The following is an 18,253-nucleotide window of genomic DNA, read 5'->3' on the forward strand; positions in this document are numbered from 1 at the left end:
AGTCCGTATTCCAATTAGTCTGGTTATGATGACCTTTGACAAGATCACACAGTAACTGCTGAGAATGACCAGACAGGACAGTCTTCACCACAGTCACATGTGGTGGTTACAGGCACATATGCCCTGGCACAGGGCTGCACATTTAGTACAAGAATATCAAGAAGAACTCAACAAAAGTAATTCCATTCACAATAACTTCAAAAATAAGAAAAAGGAATAAACTTAAGAAAAGCAGTTTAAGTCCTGTATATAAAAACTACAAAGCATCACCAAGAAAAAGTACAGAAGATCAATCAATGGAAAGACATACCATGTTCATGGACTGGAAGACTAATATTAGTAAGATGATAATCTCCCCAAACTGACCTGCAGATTCAATATCTACCAATCCCTGCCATAATTTCAGCAGGCTTCTTTGTTCAAAGAGATTATCTGATTGTAAAATGCATATGGAAAGGCAAAAAAAAAAGCTTGAAAAAGAAAAACAATGTTAAAGAGGACTAACACTGCCTGATTTCAAAAACAAAAACAAAAACTTATTATAAAGCTACAGAAATCAAACCAGTGTGGTACTAGCATAAGCATAAACATATAGATCAATGAAACATTAAGATTTATGGCAACTGATTTTAGCAGAAGTACCAAGGCAATTCGATGGTAATAGATTAATAGTATAATCTATTAAACAAATTGATGCTAAAACAACTAGATAAGTATTCATATATATAATAATATATATGTGTTTTTTAAAAGAGTTTATTTATTTGACAGAGACCACAAGTAGACAGAGAGGCAGGCAGAGAGAGAGAGGGGGAAGCAGGCTCCCCACTGAGCAGAGAGGACCCTGGGATCATGACCTGAGCCAAAGGCAGAGGCTTAACCCACTGAGCCACCCAGGCGCCCCAAAATAATAATAATATTAACTCAAAATGCATCACAGACCTAAATGTAAAATCGCCAGGAAAAAGTGTCTCTGGCCCTAGGTTAGGCAAATTTCTTAGATGTCATAACAAAATCATAATCCATTAGAAAAACTGAACATCAAAATTTAAAACTTTTACTCTTCAAAAGACACCATCAAGAAAGTAAAAAGGCAAGCAATAAACTAAATTATTTCCTTTTTTAAAAAAATATTTTATTTATTTATTTTGAGAGACAGTGTGAGAGAAGAGAGAGCAGAAGCAGAGCGGAGGGGCAGAGGCAGAGGGAGAAGCAGGCTCCCCACTGAGCCAGGAGCCTAAGGTGGGACTTGATCCCAGAAGCCTGGGATCATGACCTGAGCCGAAGGCAGACACTTCACTGACTGAGCCACCCAGGTACTGCAAGAAACTCAATCACAGGAAACAAACAGGGTTGTTGGAGGGGAAGGGGTGGGGGGATGGGGTAACCAGGGGACGGGCATTCAGGAGGGCACATGATGGAGTGAGCTCTGGGTGCTCTATGCCACTGATGAATCACTGACCTCTACCACGGAGACTAGTAACACACTGTGTGTTAACTACACTGAATTTAAATTTTTTTAAAAAGATGATGTTGGTTGGGAAAAAGGCCAAAGTTGTACACCTGAAACTCATGTTAACATTGTGTGTCAAGTTTGTTTCAGTAACAAAAACGTAATTTAAAAAGGTAAAAGATGTGAACAGACATTTGTCTGAAAACTACACAAATGAATAATACACACGTGAAAAGATGCTCACCACAAGGACAATGGAAATGAAAACCACAGTGAGACACCATTACACACTCGCTAAAACGGCTGTAACTCAAAGGACGAGCAATACCAAGTGTCCACGATAATATGGAAAAGCAGGGCCTCCACAGGTTGCCGGGTAGAAGGCAGGACAGCACACGCGCTCTGCCAGACGGTACGGTGGGTCCTCACGAGGTGAGTCACACACTCACCGTCCGGCCCCACAGCCACGCCCCCAGGGAGCCCCCAAGAACAATTACAGTACACACCCCCACGAACACGTGTACGTGCACATTCAAGGCAGCATGACCCGTCAGAGTGAGAAACTGCGGGTAAGTAAATGTCCGTCAACAGGTGAAAAGATCGAGAAAGTGTGGTACGGCAGGAAGGAACGACCGATGTGCTAATGTGAATGAACTTCCAAAGATTACACGACGGACAAGACGGCCTGTTGTGTTTCTGTTTCTACGAAACATTCAGAAGAGGCAGACCGTTAGAGACAGCAGGTCTGGGGTAGCCTAGGGCGGAGCCAGGGACCAAGGACTAAGCATACACAGATACGGGATGGGAGTGTGGGATGGAAGGTTCCGAAAACCCGACAAACCCCAGCACCCGCTCGTGATAAAAATGCTTAGCAAACCAGCATCAGAAGGGAACGTCCTCAAGTCCATAAAAAGCATCTACAAAACACTGCAGCTACAATCGCATTTCTGCCTACAACGGGGAAGGCTGCAAGCGAATGGACGCAGGAGATACATGGCAAATCTCTGCATTTTCCACTCAACTTTGCTGTGAACCAACGGAATACTACTCAGCCATAAAAGAGAACAAAATCGGAGCGCCTGGGTGGCTCAGTCTGTTAAGCGTCTGCCTTCGGCTCAGGTCATGATCTCAGGGACCTGGGACGGAGGCCTGCACGGGGCCCCCTGCTCCGCGGGGGGCCTGCTCCCCCCCTGCCTGTCCCCCTCCCCCACACCACTCCTCCTCTGTCTCTCACTTTCTCTCTCTGATAAATAAAATCTTTAAGAAAAAAAAAGAAAATCTCACCATTTGCAATGACATGGATGGAACTAGAGAGTATTAGGACAAATACCAGACGATCTCATTTACACACAGAATGTAAGAAACCAAACAGACAGACAAAGGGGACAAAAGGAGAGAGGGGCAAACCAAGAAACAGATTCTCAACTACACAGAACTCACTGATGGCAACTGCAGGGAGGTGGGCGGGGGCTGGGGGAAGTAGGGGTGGGGAGTCAGGGGCACCGGTCCTGAGGAGCACTGGGTGATGTACGAAGTGTGGAATCTATATTGTTCATCTGAAACGGATACAACTCTCTATGTAACTACCTGGAATTTAAATAAAAACTTAAAAAAAAAAACCCAAGATCTATTTTTTTAAATCATCCTTAGTGGTGAGAGATTGCCTTCCCCCAAGGTCAGGAGCAAGGCAAGCTGTCCGCTCTCGCCACTCTGATTAAACACAGTGGCAGAAGTTCCAGAGCGTGTAGAACACAGAAGAAACAAAAGGCAGAGACAGTAGAAGAACTAGCACTTTCCCTATCTGCAGATGCCATGATCGTCTATATAAAATCTCAAGGAATCTAAAAAAATCCTCAGACTTCATAAGTGAGTCCAGCCAGCTCACAAGCTATAAGATCAACACACAAAAAGCAATCTCGTTTCCGTGTGCTAACAGCAAAAAAGTGAAAACTAAAATTTAAAACACAACACCACTCAAAATTGTTCCAAAGAAAATGAAATGCCAGGTATCTGGGTGGCTCAGTCAGTTAAGTGTCTGCCTTCAGCTCAAGTCATAATCCCAGGGTCCTGGGATCAAGCCCCAGGGATCATGACCTAGCTGAAGGCAGATGTTTAACGAATGAGCCACTCAGGTGCCCCACAAATAAAATCTTGGGAAAAAAAAAAAGAAAAAAGAAATGCATTCCAGCGCTGGTCCCATGCCTCCCACGGCCAGTCTGCAGACCACTCTGAGTCAGCCCTACAGGCCTACGCCTTGCCAAGACTTAGCACTGTCTGCCCAGGTCGGCCCCACGATGCTGGTGGACCTCAGCAAGTAGTCTGGGCTCCTGACCCTGCAGGAAGTCAACAAGCAGCCAGGACACCCACTGCAGGTCAAATACACCAGGGCAGAGGTCAGACGAGCTGGGCAAAGTGTTGATGCCAATCAAAGTTAAGAATCAGCCCACCAGTATGGCATGGGATGGCCTTGACCCAGGCCTTGGTCACGACAGACCCAGACGCTCCCAGCAGGAAGAACCACAAACCCGGGCAATGGCTCCCTTCTCTGGAGGTCGACATGGAGGGCCATGTCATCAGCAGCGGCACACTGCTCTCCAGTTACATGGGATCTGGGCCCCCCACGCCTTCACCTTTACGTCTGTCTGGCTGCTTTACGAGCATGGTGGGCCGCGGAGGTGGGACAAGGCCGTTCTCAGCAGCCAATCCAGAGACCGCTCTGGTAAATTCGAAGTGGCATCTTCCCACGAAAAATATGAGCCTGGGCCCCTGGTGGCCAGCACGTGTTCCGGGCTGAACAGAATGACGACGTGTCCAGCTCGGTGAGCAGCTGTCTGGAGGCAGAAAGGAGCCCAGAGAAGGGAACAGCCTGGAGACGCCGAGCGGTATCTCGAGCTCGGTGATGCCGGTAGATTTCCCCCCTTCCCTGCTCCCGTTCTCCCAGACAGAGCTCGGGCTGACCTTCCCTTCTGCCTGTCCTTTGTAATTCAACAGTCATACTTTTATGTTCTGATCAAATCTGAACTCTGTCTTGGAGGACATGTTGGTGCTAGGATGGCATAAATCGTCAACATAAGAAGAGCAACTCGGAATTTAAAGAAGAAAAAATTCAGGTGAGAAGATCCAGTCTATGGGAATAGAGCAGAGCATCAATGATTCTTTAAGGGAGGTTTTAAAAAAAAAAGATTTTTTTTTTTTAAAACCAGGTTCCTTGCTGCTGCCTTTGCGAGTCTGAGTCTGGAACTGGCCTGACGGCACCTTCTGGTCCGTCTTCATGACACCGCCAGCCCCCTAGTATGCTATGTCTGAGACTGGTTACTGGGGGTCAGTGTGTCTGGTTCCTTTAAAGAGAGTACTGGAAGGACCTACAGGGAGAGTCGCTTTGTGGCTCTGCGCGGTGGTCTAGACGAGCTGTGGGGCTGGGTGAGGAAGCCCCAGGTGTCCACCATTAAACTGATCGCTCTTCACTGGAGGAAGGAAAGCCAGTTTGGAGTTTCCGAATGGTGTATTAATTCTGCAACTTGCTTACAGTTGAATAAAAATAAAAACGTTCTGTGAAACCAAAAAATAAGAAAGAAAATGAAAGCCTCCAGTAAAAATCTAAAAAAAACGTGTATAGGATCCGTGTGTGGAAAATTACAGGCCGCTGATGAGAGAGATTAGAGACAACGCACAGAAGTGGTAAGACGTGCTTTGTCGACGGACGGCAGAACACGACAGACAGGATCGCGGCTCTCACCTGCAGGCATGACGCCGTTCCCATCAAAATCCCAGCACGAATGTTTACAGACACAGAGGAGCTTATTACAGAACGTATATGGAGAAGTAAAGGGCCTTTCTAGACAATTTGGGGACAGAAATGTTCGACGGGAAGAAACCTTTCCCCAACGCTGGGGCTCTCTACGTGGCCACGGTGACCTGGCCAGCGAGCTCTGGCAGGAGAACAGCTCCCGGCCGCGAGAAGCCAGAACACACCAGACAAACAGGCCCGACGGACCCCCCCGAGGTCTAGAGCAGGGCCATGGAAGAAACAGCATCTCTTCCACCGAGCACAAGAGCCCCTGGACAACAACAACAACAACAAAAAAAAAACAAAAAAAAACCCAGAAAACAAAAAACCTCGACCGAACTTTATAACCTCAACAAAACTTGCCTCAACACGGATGGAGAATCTAAACCCGACATAGGAAAATATTAGACAAACGGAAATCGTGGGGACCTAGGGCCACAGGGAAAGTTCCTACAGCACGAAATCCACAACCACGGCAGAAAACAAGCCACAGACAGGACCCTGGCAGACGGAACGTGTGTGCTCCGGGAGGACCCCAGCAAGAGAGGGAGCACCTCACTCCCGCCTGCCACGAGCAGTCGGCAAACCGCCCGTCCGGTAACGGACGTCTGCCTGGCGAGTGGCAAGATCCTCCCAACGGGCAAAAGCAGCAGCTCACTGGAAAGTGGGCAAAAGACACGAGCAGATCCAGGAGAGGACGCGCAGACGGCCGACGAGCATGTCAGTAGGCCTCGACGCAATCAGCCGGGAGAGAGCCGCCAAGTCAGGCCGGCACACGCCTGCCGAAACAGCCGAAACAGAACCAGCGACACCACCAGATGCCGGGTAGGACGCGGAACAAGTGAATCACTCACGGGCTGCCAGAGGGAACGTAAAATGGAGCAGCCACTCTGCTAAACAAGTTGGCAATTCCTTACAAAACCAAACACGCAGGGGCACCTGGGTGGCTCTGCCACTGACTCTTGTTTTTGACTCAGTCCGTGATCTTACAGTGGTGGGCTCGAGCCCCGTCAGGCCCCTCACTCGGCAGGGAGTCAGCTGGAGAGTCTCTCTCTCCCTCTGCCCCTCCCCTCACTCATGCCCCCTCTCTTTCTAAAATAAACCAATCTCTTAAAAAAAAAAAAAAAAAGAATTGGGGCGTCTGCGTGGCTCAGTGGGTTAAGCCTCTGCCTTCGGCTCAGGTCATGATCTCAGGGTCCTGGGATCGAGCCCCACATCGGGCTCTCTGCTCAGCGGGGAGCCTGCTTCCCCCCACCTCTGCCTGCCTCTCTGTCTACTTGTGATCTCTGTCAAATAAATAGATAAAATCCTTAAAAACAAAACAAAACATGAAACATGCATTAGCATGCAACCCAGTGACTGCAAATTTAGGCATTTACCCAAAGAAATGAAAACGCACGATCACACAGAAACCTATGCACGGATGCTCACTGTCCCGCTCTTGGTAACAGTGAAAAGCCGGAAACCACCCAACTGTCCTTCGAGGGAGGAAGTTAGTTAGATAGCTGTGACAGCTCCGTGCTGTGGAATAAAAAGGAACAGACTCCCTGATTGCAAGAATTTGGATGAATTTGAGGGAAAAAAGTCATTTTCATGACATCCCCTTTCCATGACATTCTTGACATAAAATTACAAGGACTAACGTGGCAGCTACGTGTTGCTGGTTGCCAGAAGGCGAGCGCGGGGAGCAGGGGACGTGTGGCTGCAGCAGGGGCCGTGAAGGGACGTCCATGCTGATCTCCCAGTTCACCCTCTAGAAGATGGTGGTGGTCCCAGGATCGTCCCCGTGGGACAGAACTGCAGTGGGGGGGCGCCTGCGGGGGTCAGTCGCTGACCGTCCAACTCCTGCTCTCCGCTCAGGTTCTGATCTCTGCGTCATGGGGTCGGCTCCGTGGGGCCCCACACCCAGCAGGGAGTTTACTCGTCCCTCTCGCTCGGCTCCTCCCCCAGCGCACACTAAGTAAATGAAATCTTCTTTAAAAAACTGCACAGAACCAGTTAGACACACACACACACACACAGGAGTGCGTGCACACTGGTGATGAACAGACATACCCCAAGGGTCATCCCCCTGGTCTCCCGCTCGTGCCACACACCACAGTGAGCCCAGATGCTGCCACGGGGCACACTGGGCGCAGGGCACAGGGGACCTCCCTGGATTTCTCCGTACCTTCCTGCCATGCATAATTCTTTCTAAAAACTTTAACCAAAAGCAACGTGGGCTGTGGTAATACTGCACACGCACACACAGTCACTACAGGTGACCCAACTCCACCGGCACGACAGGTCTGTCACACGAAACATCTCTCAAGAGAGCGGCTGGTAAAGTAAGAAACAGTAATTAAGTCCTGACAAGTTCACGTGGGTAAAGTGGATCCTCATGGGGCACTCTCTGGCCGGCCCCCGAGTCCACGGCAAGGCCCAGCTGGCCTCGCACTGATCTGATTCAACCACCACAAGCAAGCTTTCCTTGTCCGGTGGCCGTTCTCGGGGGGCAGGGGCCGGGGCTGCGGCTCGGCTAGCACACGTCTTTATGAGCTGGAGCCCACACTGTGTTTCCTCATCGCATCGTACTGCCTGGACCCAGAAGCTTCTGTCTGTCGCGCGTGACGTCTGCCCACACCACAGCACTTGCTGGCAAAGCTCTCATTTGGGGTCCGGCCCCTGCATTCCTTCCGGATTGCACAAGTCTAAAAGAAGCTTCCAGAGTCCGCCTCATGATCTGTGCAGACCTGGACGGAGACCACAGAAAAGGCTACGGAAAAGGCAGCTGTCCTTTCTGTACAACGAGAAGAGACGTGGCCTTGCCACGGCAAACTTGAAAGGGCTCCCCTCTGTATCACGGTGGCAGGACAATTAAACAGGAAACTTCAGTGGAAACAGGAAATCGTTTAATCCAAAATATCTGCACATTTTAACTCAGGGCAAACTGTCAGGGCAGGAACACGCTACTCGTCTGACCTTCCTCTGCCAGGCCCTTTCATGCTCTACGCTCGCGCTTTACCGGAATGGCTTATTTTTTTTCTGTTCTTTATTGACTTAAGAGCGTGCAGAGGCACGCACGAGCCCATGAGCAGGGGAGCGGTGCAGGGGGAGACGCTCTCAAGCAGGTGCCACACCAGCACGGATCTCAGGGTCAGCACCACCTGAGACCATGACCTAAGCCAAGTCACGAGTCAGATGCTCAAACTCCTCAGGCCCCAGGTGCCCGGGCGTACTGTTAAGTGTCGCATCTAAAATGCTCACAAAGCGCCCATTTCCCTATCCTTACTGATTAAGGAAGAAAAGGAAAGTGAAGATTCTGCGCAGTTAAGTCTCAGCCTTAACGAGGACGTCTCAGCAATTTCAGTGAGTCGCGAACCGACAGGCACGCGGCTAGCTTTTACCAAATTCCTTCTGGTCTGCCGGCCGACTTCCTTGAGACCAGGAACCCTTGGGGCCCCAACAAACGAGCCAGCCCTCCACCTTAGCTCAGCGTGACCTAGCCTAGGACAAAGCTAAGATTCAACTTTCATTATGTGACACTCGATCTCACTCAGTCTCGAGACTACAACTCTTTCCCTGACCTTTTCTGCTTGCTCAGTATTAAAGTCTGTACAAAACCCACCAGTTTGGGGGAAAGTCCACAGCCGCCACAGACCGTCGGAACTCCCTCCCGTAAGGAGGCAGCGTGACCAGACACTCCGCAGGAGGCAGCGGGCCTGTGACCCGCTACCTGGCCCCCTCCAGGCTGACAGCGCCTCCTGAGCCTGCCGTGCTCGGACGACCACGGGAGAGGCACGGACAGCGGCGGGCCACCCGCGGGCGCACAGGGAACGGCATATGCTAGCTACTGTTCCTCGTACTGTTACCGTCTCAGTGGTTAAAAATGAAAACATACACACTCCAAATTTCATCAGATGTGGCAGGACCGTTCCAGTTTTATAGACGAGAAGGGGAAACAACTAAGTCCACACAAACACCATGAATATGTAATTTTGAAGAAATACTATTACTCTCAGCAAATAATAAAACTCATTGGCTACTTCTAACATCAACAATTTATGATCAGCAATGATCCCCTAGGTTAAGTACAAATATTTCTAATTAATACATCTCTGATTATACATTATCATGTGCACTTTTTTCAAGATTCTTATCATGCTGTGGCTTTTAATGTCCAAGAGTGGTCTTTTTTTTTTTTAAGATTTTATTTATTAATTTGATAGAGAGAGTGAGAGGGAACACAAGCAGGGGGAGTGGCAGGGAGCCTGACACGGGGCTCGATCCCAGGACCCTGAGACCATGACCTGAGCCCAAGGCAGACACTTTGCCGATGGAGCCACCCGGGTGCCCTGAAGTGGGAACATAAAAATTAGGGGCGTCTGGGTGGCTCCGTTGGTTGAGCGTCTGACTCCTGACTCCAGCTCAGGCCATGACCTTGGGGGCCCTGAGATCTTCCCTGCATCTGGCTCCTCGCTCAGCGGCGAGTCTGCTTCTTTCTCACTCTCCCTCTCCCACTGCCCCCACTCGCGCGCCCACACATGCTCTCTCTCTCAAATAAGTCTTTTAAAAAAATGAAAAGTAAAAGTAATATAAACAGGAAGTGACAATCACAAGGCATCCAGTAAAGAGCCTCCACATGAAATGGTCAAAAAATCAAATGTTTGACTATTTTCCAAGCATTCAGAATTACACGTTTTATTATTATTTTAGGACTTACGCATTATTTTAGAGAGAGAGAGCACACACATGGGCAAGAGCACGGGGATGGGGAGTGGGGGAGGGAGGGAGGGAGAGAAAATCTCCAGTGGACGCCTCGCTGAGCACTGGGCCTGACGCAGGGCTCGATCCCAGGACCCTGAGATCACAACCGGAGGGGAAATCAAGAGTCTGACACCTAATGGACTGAGCCCCCCAGGCGCCCCCATAATTCTGTACATTTTAAACTACAGTCTTTGAGGCTCAAGGGCTGGCGCGGCCGCCGCAGCGCTCCGTGGGGTGTCCGGCAGCGGCCTGCGGGCCTCGTACCTTCTTCTCTCTCATGCTGTCAGCCTGCACGGCCTCCAGGCGGGCTCTGAAGTGCGCACAGTCTGTCCTCAGTTGCTCTACCTCTTGCTCTTTCCTTTCCAGGCCTGGAAAGAGAGAGACACAATAACACTCAGCGTTTCAAAGCACGAGTCCCCTCTAAGAACCCACCGTGCCACATCTTTTAGGAAAACGGGCCCTGGCTGCTCAGGGGGGCTAAGTCACAGAACCGGGCCTTCGATGACCAACATTCTAAAAGTTCTGCTTTCCAGGTTTCTGTCCGTTTTTAGCCCATACCAGACAGTACTTTTGTTGTTGTTTTCAGTCTTGGGTTTTAAGACCTCATTTTACTGCCAGACTCGTAGTCAAGGCTTTAAGGAAGTGGGTTATGTAAGAGACTGAAGGCAGGGCTGAGAAGCCCGCCTGCCTCGTGGCACAGACTTGGATCTGCTCCACAGCAAGCAGGAGGCGGCTCGGCACAGAGACAGTGGCAGCCGGGGCTGATTCACACCGACTGGCAGACTGACTCAGGAGGAAGAGCTGCAGCAGCTGTCAACAGAGGGGCGGCAGCAGCCGGGATCGGACCAGAAAAGGCCACCGTGAGAGCAAGGAGCTAAGGTTTTCTTCCTCTCCACGAGAGTCATTCAGATGGTGATTCGAAAGCCCACAAAAATCCTCAAGATATCCACATTTGTGTCTGAAATCAAAATTGATTTTTAATTTTTTTTAAGATTTTATTTATATGACAGAGAGAGAAATCACAAGTAGCAGAGAGGCAGGCAGGGGGTGGGGGGGAAGCAGGCTCCCCGCTGAGCAGAGAACCTGATGTGGGGCTCGATCCCAGGACCCTGGGACCATGACCTGAGCCGAAGGCAGAGGCTTAACCCACTTAGGCATCCCACGTCTGATCAATTTTAAATAAAAGATATTATGATGTAGAAATACTGACATTTAAAAAGCAAAGAAATATAGGACTTAAAAATTTAAGCGTCCTGACTTCAGGCACTAAGAAATCTCCCATTTTTATGCGACCGTAGACTGAGAGCTGAGGGGATGCAGCACTCGCACCTTTTCCGACTCAAGCAGCAATGCTGTGGACAGTGGTCCCCACGTGTTACTGTCCACCAGGAGCCCCTAAAGGGCAGAGCTGCCAATTCAGGCCTGGGAACCTGCCCTTCCAGCAAGTTCTCAGGTGAGGCAGATGGCGCTGGTCTGGGAACAGACTTTGAGAGGTACGGCTTCAGGACGACAGCCTGGTCTCTGGTCATTAACACAATGAAATCAACACACAACCAGCCAGAGCCAGCGCGAGCCCAGCACCCGGAACGAGGGGGCGGAAAACCAGAAGGTGGTGGGAAGCAGCAGCCTGCGAGCTGGCACTTCCCTCTACCTGAGGGGGAGACGGCTGGCGGCACTCGCTCGGGGGAGGTGCGGACAAGAGGAGGGGTGCGGCTTCATGGCCCAGGGCTGGAGAAGGCGGGGGACTGCCAAGAACAGCAGGGGCATCCCCGAAGCTCTGGAGAAACGGAGTCTGCGTGTTCCAGGGAACCTCTGTCCTAGAGAGAAGATTAGCACCTAAAGCTGCGAACTCAGTTACAGATTCTGAAACCGGCTGGCAGAAGTGCTCTTAAAACGCGTTTCTCAGAAGCCACGGGAAATACAGTGGGACTATCTCTTCTGCTCAAGTCTTTCTTCTGCCACGTATCATGCCACATCGGGACCCTCCCCGGGATTCTGCTCCGCCTCCAAGCCCCGGCCGCCCAGGAAATCAGCCATCACTCCAGGGCTATGCTTTGACAGCTGCACACCTGCGCCGTATAACAACGTAAATGAAGACTTGCATTATTTGTAATTATGAGGGAACTATGAAGAGCACGTGGTCAGCAAAAAAAAGAAAAACGGAACTAAAATAAAATTATTAGTGGTGCAAGCTTTTTCTTCCCAGCTCACTTCTGAATTTGCTGGTATCATCAAGCTGCACGTCACTCAAACGTGGCAAAGGAGACACAACATCTCATCTCTACAAGCCGTACCTACAAAAATAGGCAGGAATTAATTCTGGCCGCCCAAGTTTCTCATTAGGACAACTTCACAGTCGCTCGGTGTAGCTGTACCTGACCTTGCCACAGGCTGCCATAATGAGGGGCAGGATCAGACATCCCACTCCCCGCCAGGTGCCCCACAGAATTCCAAGTCCGCACCCGCCCACCCCAAGCACCCTGAGGCGGCAGGCGCCTTTCCGCTGTACGAGGCCGCCGCCTGGTGGCCGGGGGGGAGCACTGCCGCCGCCTTCCGACAAAACCCACACCTTGCTTTTCTCCCGAGGCCCCCAGCGGGGCCTGCAGCGCTGAACAAACCCCTGGCAAGGCAGACATTTTCAGGGTTCATTTTCCCATACACCGCAAATCCCTACAATGGCACTTGGAATTTTATAAATATTTGCCACGCAGAAGAATTTCACTGCTACCCCTCGAACAGAGAAAAACACACAGCCACTGCGATTAGGCCTAATGATGAGAAGATGCTGCTTCCACAACTTTTTTTAAAAAACCAGAGAGAGGAGGACACCTGTTGGTTAAGCAACTGCCTTTGGCTCAGGGCCTGATCCCAGAGCCCCAGGGTCAAGCCCCGCCTCGGGCTCCCGGCTCCACGCGGAGTCTGCTTCTCCTTCTGACCTTCCCCCTCACGCTCTCTCTCACCATCTCTTTCTCAAATAAATAAATAAATAAAATCTTAAATAAAAATAACAAAACAGGGACGGAAGGAGTATGGACAGTGAATGACACATTACATATAGTCGAGACATGATCTTATCCAGCCTCGGTATCAGAACAGGAACGGAGCTGCCCCCCAGCCGACACCGTCTTCTGACTTCTGGTCTCCGGCACCCGCCTCACTGTCGGCGGAGCGAAAGGCTGGCCAGGACGGACTCCCAGTGCAGAGACGCGATCTGCGCCACAGGCGTTTCCACGTCGATATGGCTTCCGAAATGCACATTCCTTCTTTAAAAGTTTTAGTAACACGAGAATGACTGTACCCCTTAACCTAACTTGTTCACGGGAAGGGTGCGGAGAACTATCAGCGACAGGAGACAGCGCTACAAAGGAAAAGCTGCGCTTCTAAAATACCGAGCGAAGAAATGGAAGCCCTGTGAAAGAGATCACGGTCTCCTACCCTGCCTGTCACCGGCGTGCCCACACCAGGCGCAGTAACTGCCAGCTGCTTCACATTAACATCAAAGTATTATTTTTTACCAAAACAGCTTAAGATCCCAAATCCAAAAGAAAGGGTTTTGGGGGGTTTTTTAAAGATTTTATTTATTTATTTGACAGAGATCACAAGTAGGCAGAGAGGCAGGCAGAGGAAGCAGGCTCCCCACTGAGCAGAGAGACCGATGCGGGGCTCGATCCCAGGACCCTGAGATCATGACCTGAGCTGAAGGCAGAGGCTTTAACCCCCTGAGCCACCCAGGCGCCCCCAAAAGAAAGTGACTTTAATAGCTCTTAATTTCTCCACGTCGGTCTCTAATAGGTTTAGAAAAGAATTCATAATTAGCTGCTGATGGACCCTGTCTTTGCCGTGCATTGAGATTTGGAAGATGTGCAACAGAGCACCACCAAGTGGACAGTTTATGACAACAGAAACAGCTTCTCCCCCAGCTCCAGAGGCCACAATGTCAGCGGGCCTGGGCTCTCTCTGAAACCTGTGGGTGAGGATCCTTCTCTGGCTCCTCCGGCTTTCAGCAGCCTGGATCTTCCAGGATTCCCATCAGCCTCCGCGGTCACTGGGCTTGCTCCCAGTCTCCTCACATCAGCTTCCCTGTGCACAGCTGTCTCTGGGTCCAAATGTACCCTTCCGCAAGGACACCAGTCATCCTGGATCAGGACCCATCCTAACGATCTCATGTTCACTTAATCAGCCTGTCCACAGTGTAAGTTCAGAAAGTGGGAAAATGAGAATACTTCAGGGTTCATTAAAAGGGGGGGCTTTAGTCAAAGAGCCTAAGTGCATTTCAGATCCTTCTACACACTACAAGCCAGCCGAACAACACTTTAATTACCTGTAATTGTGTTTTAAACAAACCAAAGGGGGTAGAGGAAAAGAGTTGGAACCAGAACATGGAAACAGCATTTTTTTTTCCCCATGCTGCCAAAATTCTGCTCCCCAAACCGCTCTTCTTCTAATTTAAAGGCCACTGGAGTTATCTTCTATAAGACGAAGACCACGTGTGACTAACAGGAATCCGCTCTGTGCTGGCATTGCCAATGGACTTGGCAGCACCTGTGTCACCGCCGGCAGCATCTGAAGGTGGGAGCTCCTTGGGCTCCCTGTAAAGTCCCAGGGAAAAGGGGCAGACTTTGTCCTTTGTGTGTCACGATCTTACCTAGCAGTGCTTGACAGATGCCGGGCACATAGTGAACACCTCCCTAACGGACTTAGAAACTACGTTCACTGAACACTTGAAAATAAATGCCGTCACAAACAACTAAGATCAATCTTGCTGAAGTCAAGAGATCTGCTAACGTATTTCTCAAACCAGAGAGACGGGAAATGTTTCCGTTGATTGGCACATGAACGCCCAGTTAAAGACGGTGTCAGAGTGATACGTTCCAACACCGTCTCTGCTGTCTCCACCGTGGCTACCATCCCCCTCCTCTGTGCCCCTCGGGCCTACCCTCCACCACGCTCTGTGCTCCAGGAGTACGCGGTCTCCCAGGCTTTCAGCCTCCTCTTCAGTTGGGACAGTGACAGTCTCCACAGGGACCGGGGTCAGAGACCTGCTAGGACATCCGCTTCTCTGCGCCATCCCTGCCGACCTTCCAGCCGCAGTAACCACCTTCTGGGTGAGGGACCTGCCCTCGTGTGTACCGGCAGCTCTCGGGGCAGTCCTGGCACCCCAGTCCTCTAGTTGCCAGGGGTGACCCTCGTGCGTCTCCCCCAAACCCTGCCCACACCTGTGTGCCCTCACTACATTACACTTCTGGTGGCCCCTTTTGTTCTCGCCGAACATTGGGCAGGAGACATTCTGATATTAGTGACTTGGGTCACTAGAAACTTTGGGTCATTATTTGATTTTAAAAATCTCTTTTATTTAAAGACTTTATTTTTACGTCATCTCTACACCCAGCGTGGGGCTCAAACTCACAGCCCGGTACCGCGAGGCCCCGCCGCACCGACCGAGCAGCCAGGTGCCCCTGCAATCCCTTCTCGCCGTCGCCTCTCCCGTCGGACTCTCTCCGGCGCTCTCTCTCCCTCCCGGGCCCAGGGACCAGAACGCCTCGTTCTCTGAGCTGAAACAGAGGCCCCTCTTCTCATTAACACCAGACTCTTGGGAAATCAATCTCCAAACACCCACCAACACTTTAGAGACCGCGCAGTACACTGGCCTTCAAACCCCGCTGCTAACAACGTAAGAGGGCCTAAAGGACACGTGTGTTCTATAAACACTTCTTCCATCTTACGATGTTTCCCAAACTTTTCCAAACTTACAGAACATTGCATGAGTAAAAATAATACAGACAGTACCCATATTCCTCTTACCCAGACGTATGTGCGGCAACATTTCACGTTTGCTCATCACTGCCCGCCCCCCCCCACACACACACACTAAGGATAATGTCCTACACACCTACTCGGCCTGGTTGTCAACTTTAGAAAAATTAGTATTAATACCTCTAACTAATCTACCACTGACATTCAAATTCTGTCAAAAGACCCCAAACTGCCCTTTACAGTATTTTCTGCTTCCCGGTACCACCACCAGTCCAGGGGCAGGTATGGCCTTCAGTTTTACCTTCAGCCTCCTTTAATTCGGGTCATATGCACGGCCTGTCTTTATGACATCACGGTGTGTTTTCAACAACTTAAAATCACGACCACATACATGGAAGGGCTTCCATTTCCAGCTGCGATGGCGAGGCAGCACACCGATCTTCCCATGGGGAATCATCAGGAGAGCGGAATTTAAACCAACTAAGCCCTCTGAAGGTATGTGAGAGTTACTGAGCTATGGGGGCCCTCGGGCCAGCACCCAGGGAGCCAGAACAGGCCCTGCGGCACAGGAGCCCCGCCTCCCACCCCTTTCCTGCGAGGGACCTTGGCATATTCCAAAGCAGCACAGGCAACAAGGCAGCAAAGCTGGACAGAGAGGTCAGCAGTGCACGGAGCTGGGAAATGAAAATAAGCTACAGAGCGGTTCGACAGCCAGGACCTGGGGAGGGCCGCGATCCCAGAAAAGACGGAAGCATAGAGAAGTGAGCTGAGGTCAGAGCCACCTTCTTCTTCCAGACACTCAGCAACACGTCAGGAGCACACAGACGCTGCAGAGGCGGGCAGACAGTGCAGGGGAGGGGGGACGACTCGTTAGAGAAATTACTACCATCCAAAGCCTCCACAAGTGTTCACTTTTAAAAAATCTGTTAATCAATAAAAAAATTACCGAGATTACCAAAAGGAAAAGTAGACACTACAAGCAGACCAGGAGGTGACCCAGTCAATAGAGTTGCCAGATCCAGAGCTTTAAAATAACTGTGGTTAATGTTCTGGCAAAAGACAAGAAGAGAATTCCATTGGGAAGCTGGAATAAAACACAACCAAGTAAAAAATCAGTATTAAAAATGAGTAAGGGGGTGCCTGAGTGGCTCAGCGGGTTAAGCCTCTGCCTTCAGCTCAGGTCATGATCTCAGGGTCCTGGGATCGAGCCCCACATCGGGCTCTCTGCTCAGCGGGGAGCCTGCTTCCCCCTTTCCCTCTGCTTGTTTCTCTGCCTGCTTGTGACCTCGCTCGCTCTCTCTCTCTGTGTCAAATAAATAAAATCTTTAAAAAAAAAAAAAGAACAGCTAAAAAACTAGTAAGTACTGATAACAAACAATATGAAAACAAATAATAAAACTAACAAAGAATTCAGAATCAAATCCGCACATGCCAGCCGCTTAGAACAAAACCAACCATAGTACAGGACGGAAGGCTGTGTTTTCAGTAAATGGTGCTGGGCCAGTTGGCCACATGTGGCCACTGCCTGTTTCTTAAACAGACAAGGACGACGTGAGTCACATAATACTTCATCAGCACAGAAGGTTCTATGGGACCATGCTGACATGTACAAATTTTAAATTACACAAAATAACTCTCTCCTGTTGCTAAAGAAAATCAGCTAGGTCTCTCCCCGTGTATCATGGCTGCACTGGTCCTTATTCATTACTGATGTTCCCGGAACAAAACAAGGCTGGTTCACAGTATTAGCACTTAAACACGTATTTATTTATTTATTTATTTATTTTTAAAGATTTTATTTGTTGATTTGACAGAGATCACAAGCAGACAGAGAGGCAGGCAGAGAGAGAGAGGGAAGCAGACTCCCTGCTGAGCAGAGAGCCCGATGCGGGACTCGATCCCAGGACCCTGAGATCATGACCTGAGTCGAAGGCAGTGGCTCAACCCACTGAGCCACCCAGGCGCCCATTAAACACGTATTTAAATAAAAAGTTTTGAAAGGTTAAAACTAATGTTGCAGATTTTAAAATATAAGAAACGAGGCCATAATTTTCGCTTGGTGTCAACAGGAAATGGTACCTGATTCCATCCCCAGACTCTGGGGTGAGTGTCTGACACCTGCCGCTCAGATGTCCGCTTGTTGCTAAGTTACGTCACCCACCATCGCAGAGGCAGCATATGCGTTAACAAAGCATCTTACAGGACAGGCCAGTGGCTTTTCCGCCACCTCTCTCCAAATGCACCTGGGCCAGTAGGACAGGTCGGGAGTTGTTGGACCCTGTGACTTCACTGTAAAACAAAAACATCTGACCCACTGGCTTCACACTTTCAGATCAGTTTCACTGAAAAGCATCATGATGCTGCAAAGTGAAATGTTGAAAACTTCACCATTTGCAATTCCTTATCTCTACGATTTGTGTCTTTTCCTTGTTACTTGAAAACCAAACCTAAAAATAGAAGTTGGACACTGAAGATGCTACTGTATCTGATTTCCAAAACCTGTAACATTATAT

General features: G+C 49.8%; 1 protein-coding gene and 1 pseudogene across 7 annotated transcripts in view; one reads left to right on the top strand and one right to left on the bottom strand.

The window, feature by feature from the left end:
• The window catches only part of HSF2BP (heat shock transcription factor 2 binding protein), a 100,211-nt gene that overhangs the window by 73,823 nt on the left and 8,135 nt on the right, over nucleotides 1–18,253 (bottom strand). For all 7 annotated transcript variants that reach the window (XM_032356338.1, XM_032356368.1, XM_032356358.1 and 4 more), the window contains exon 3: nucleotides 10,251–10,354. In XM_032356338.1, coding sequence (XP_032212229.1) covers nucleotides 10,251–10,354 — 104 coding nt within the window. The remainder of the gene's footprint in view (nucleotides 1–10,250; nucleotides 10,355–18,253) is intronic.
• Nucleotides 3,748–4,276, top strand: LOC116567767 (annotated as a pseudogene).

Source organism: Mustela erminea, chromosome 1, assembly GCF_009829155.1.
Source record: "Mustela erminea isolate mMusErm1 chromosome 1, mMusErm1.Pri, whole genome shotgun sequence".
NCBI classification, from domain to species: domain Eukaryota; kingdom Metazoa; phylum Chordata; class Mammalia; order Carnivora; family Mustelidae; genus Mustela; species Mustela erminea.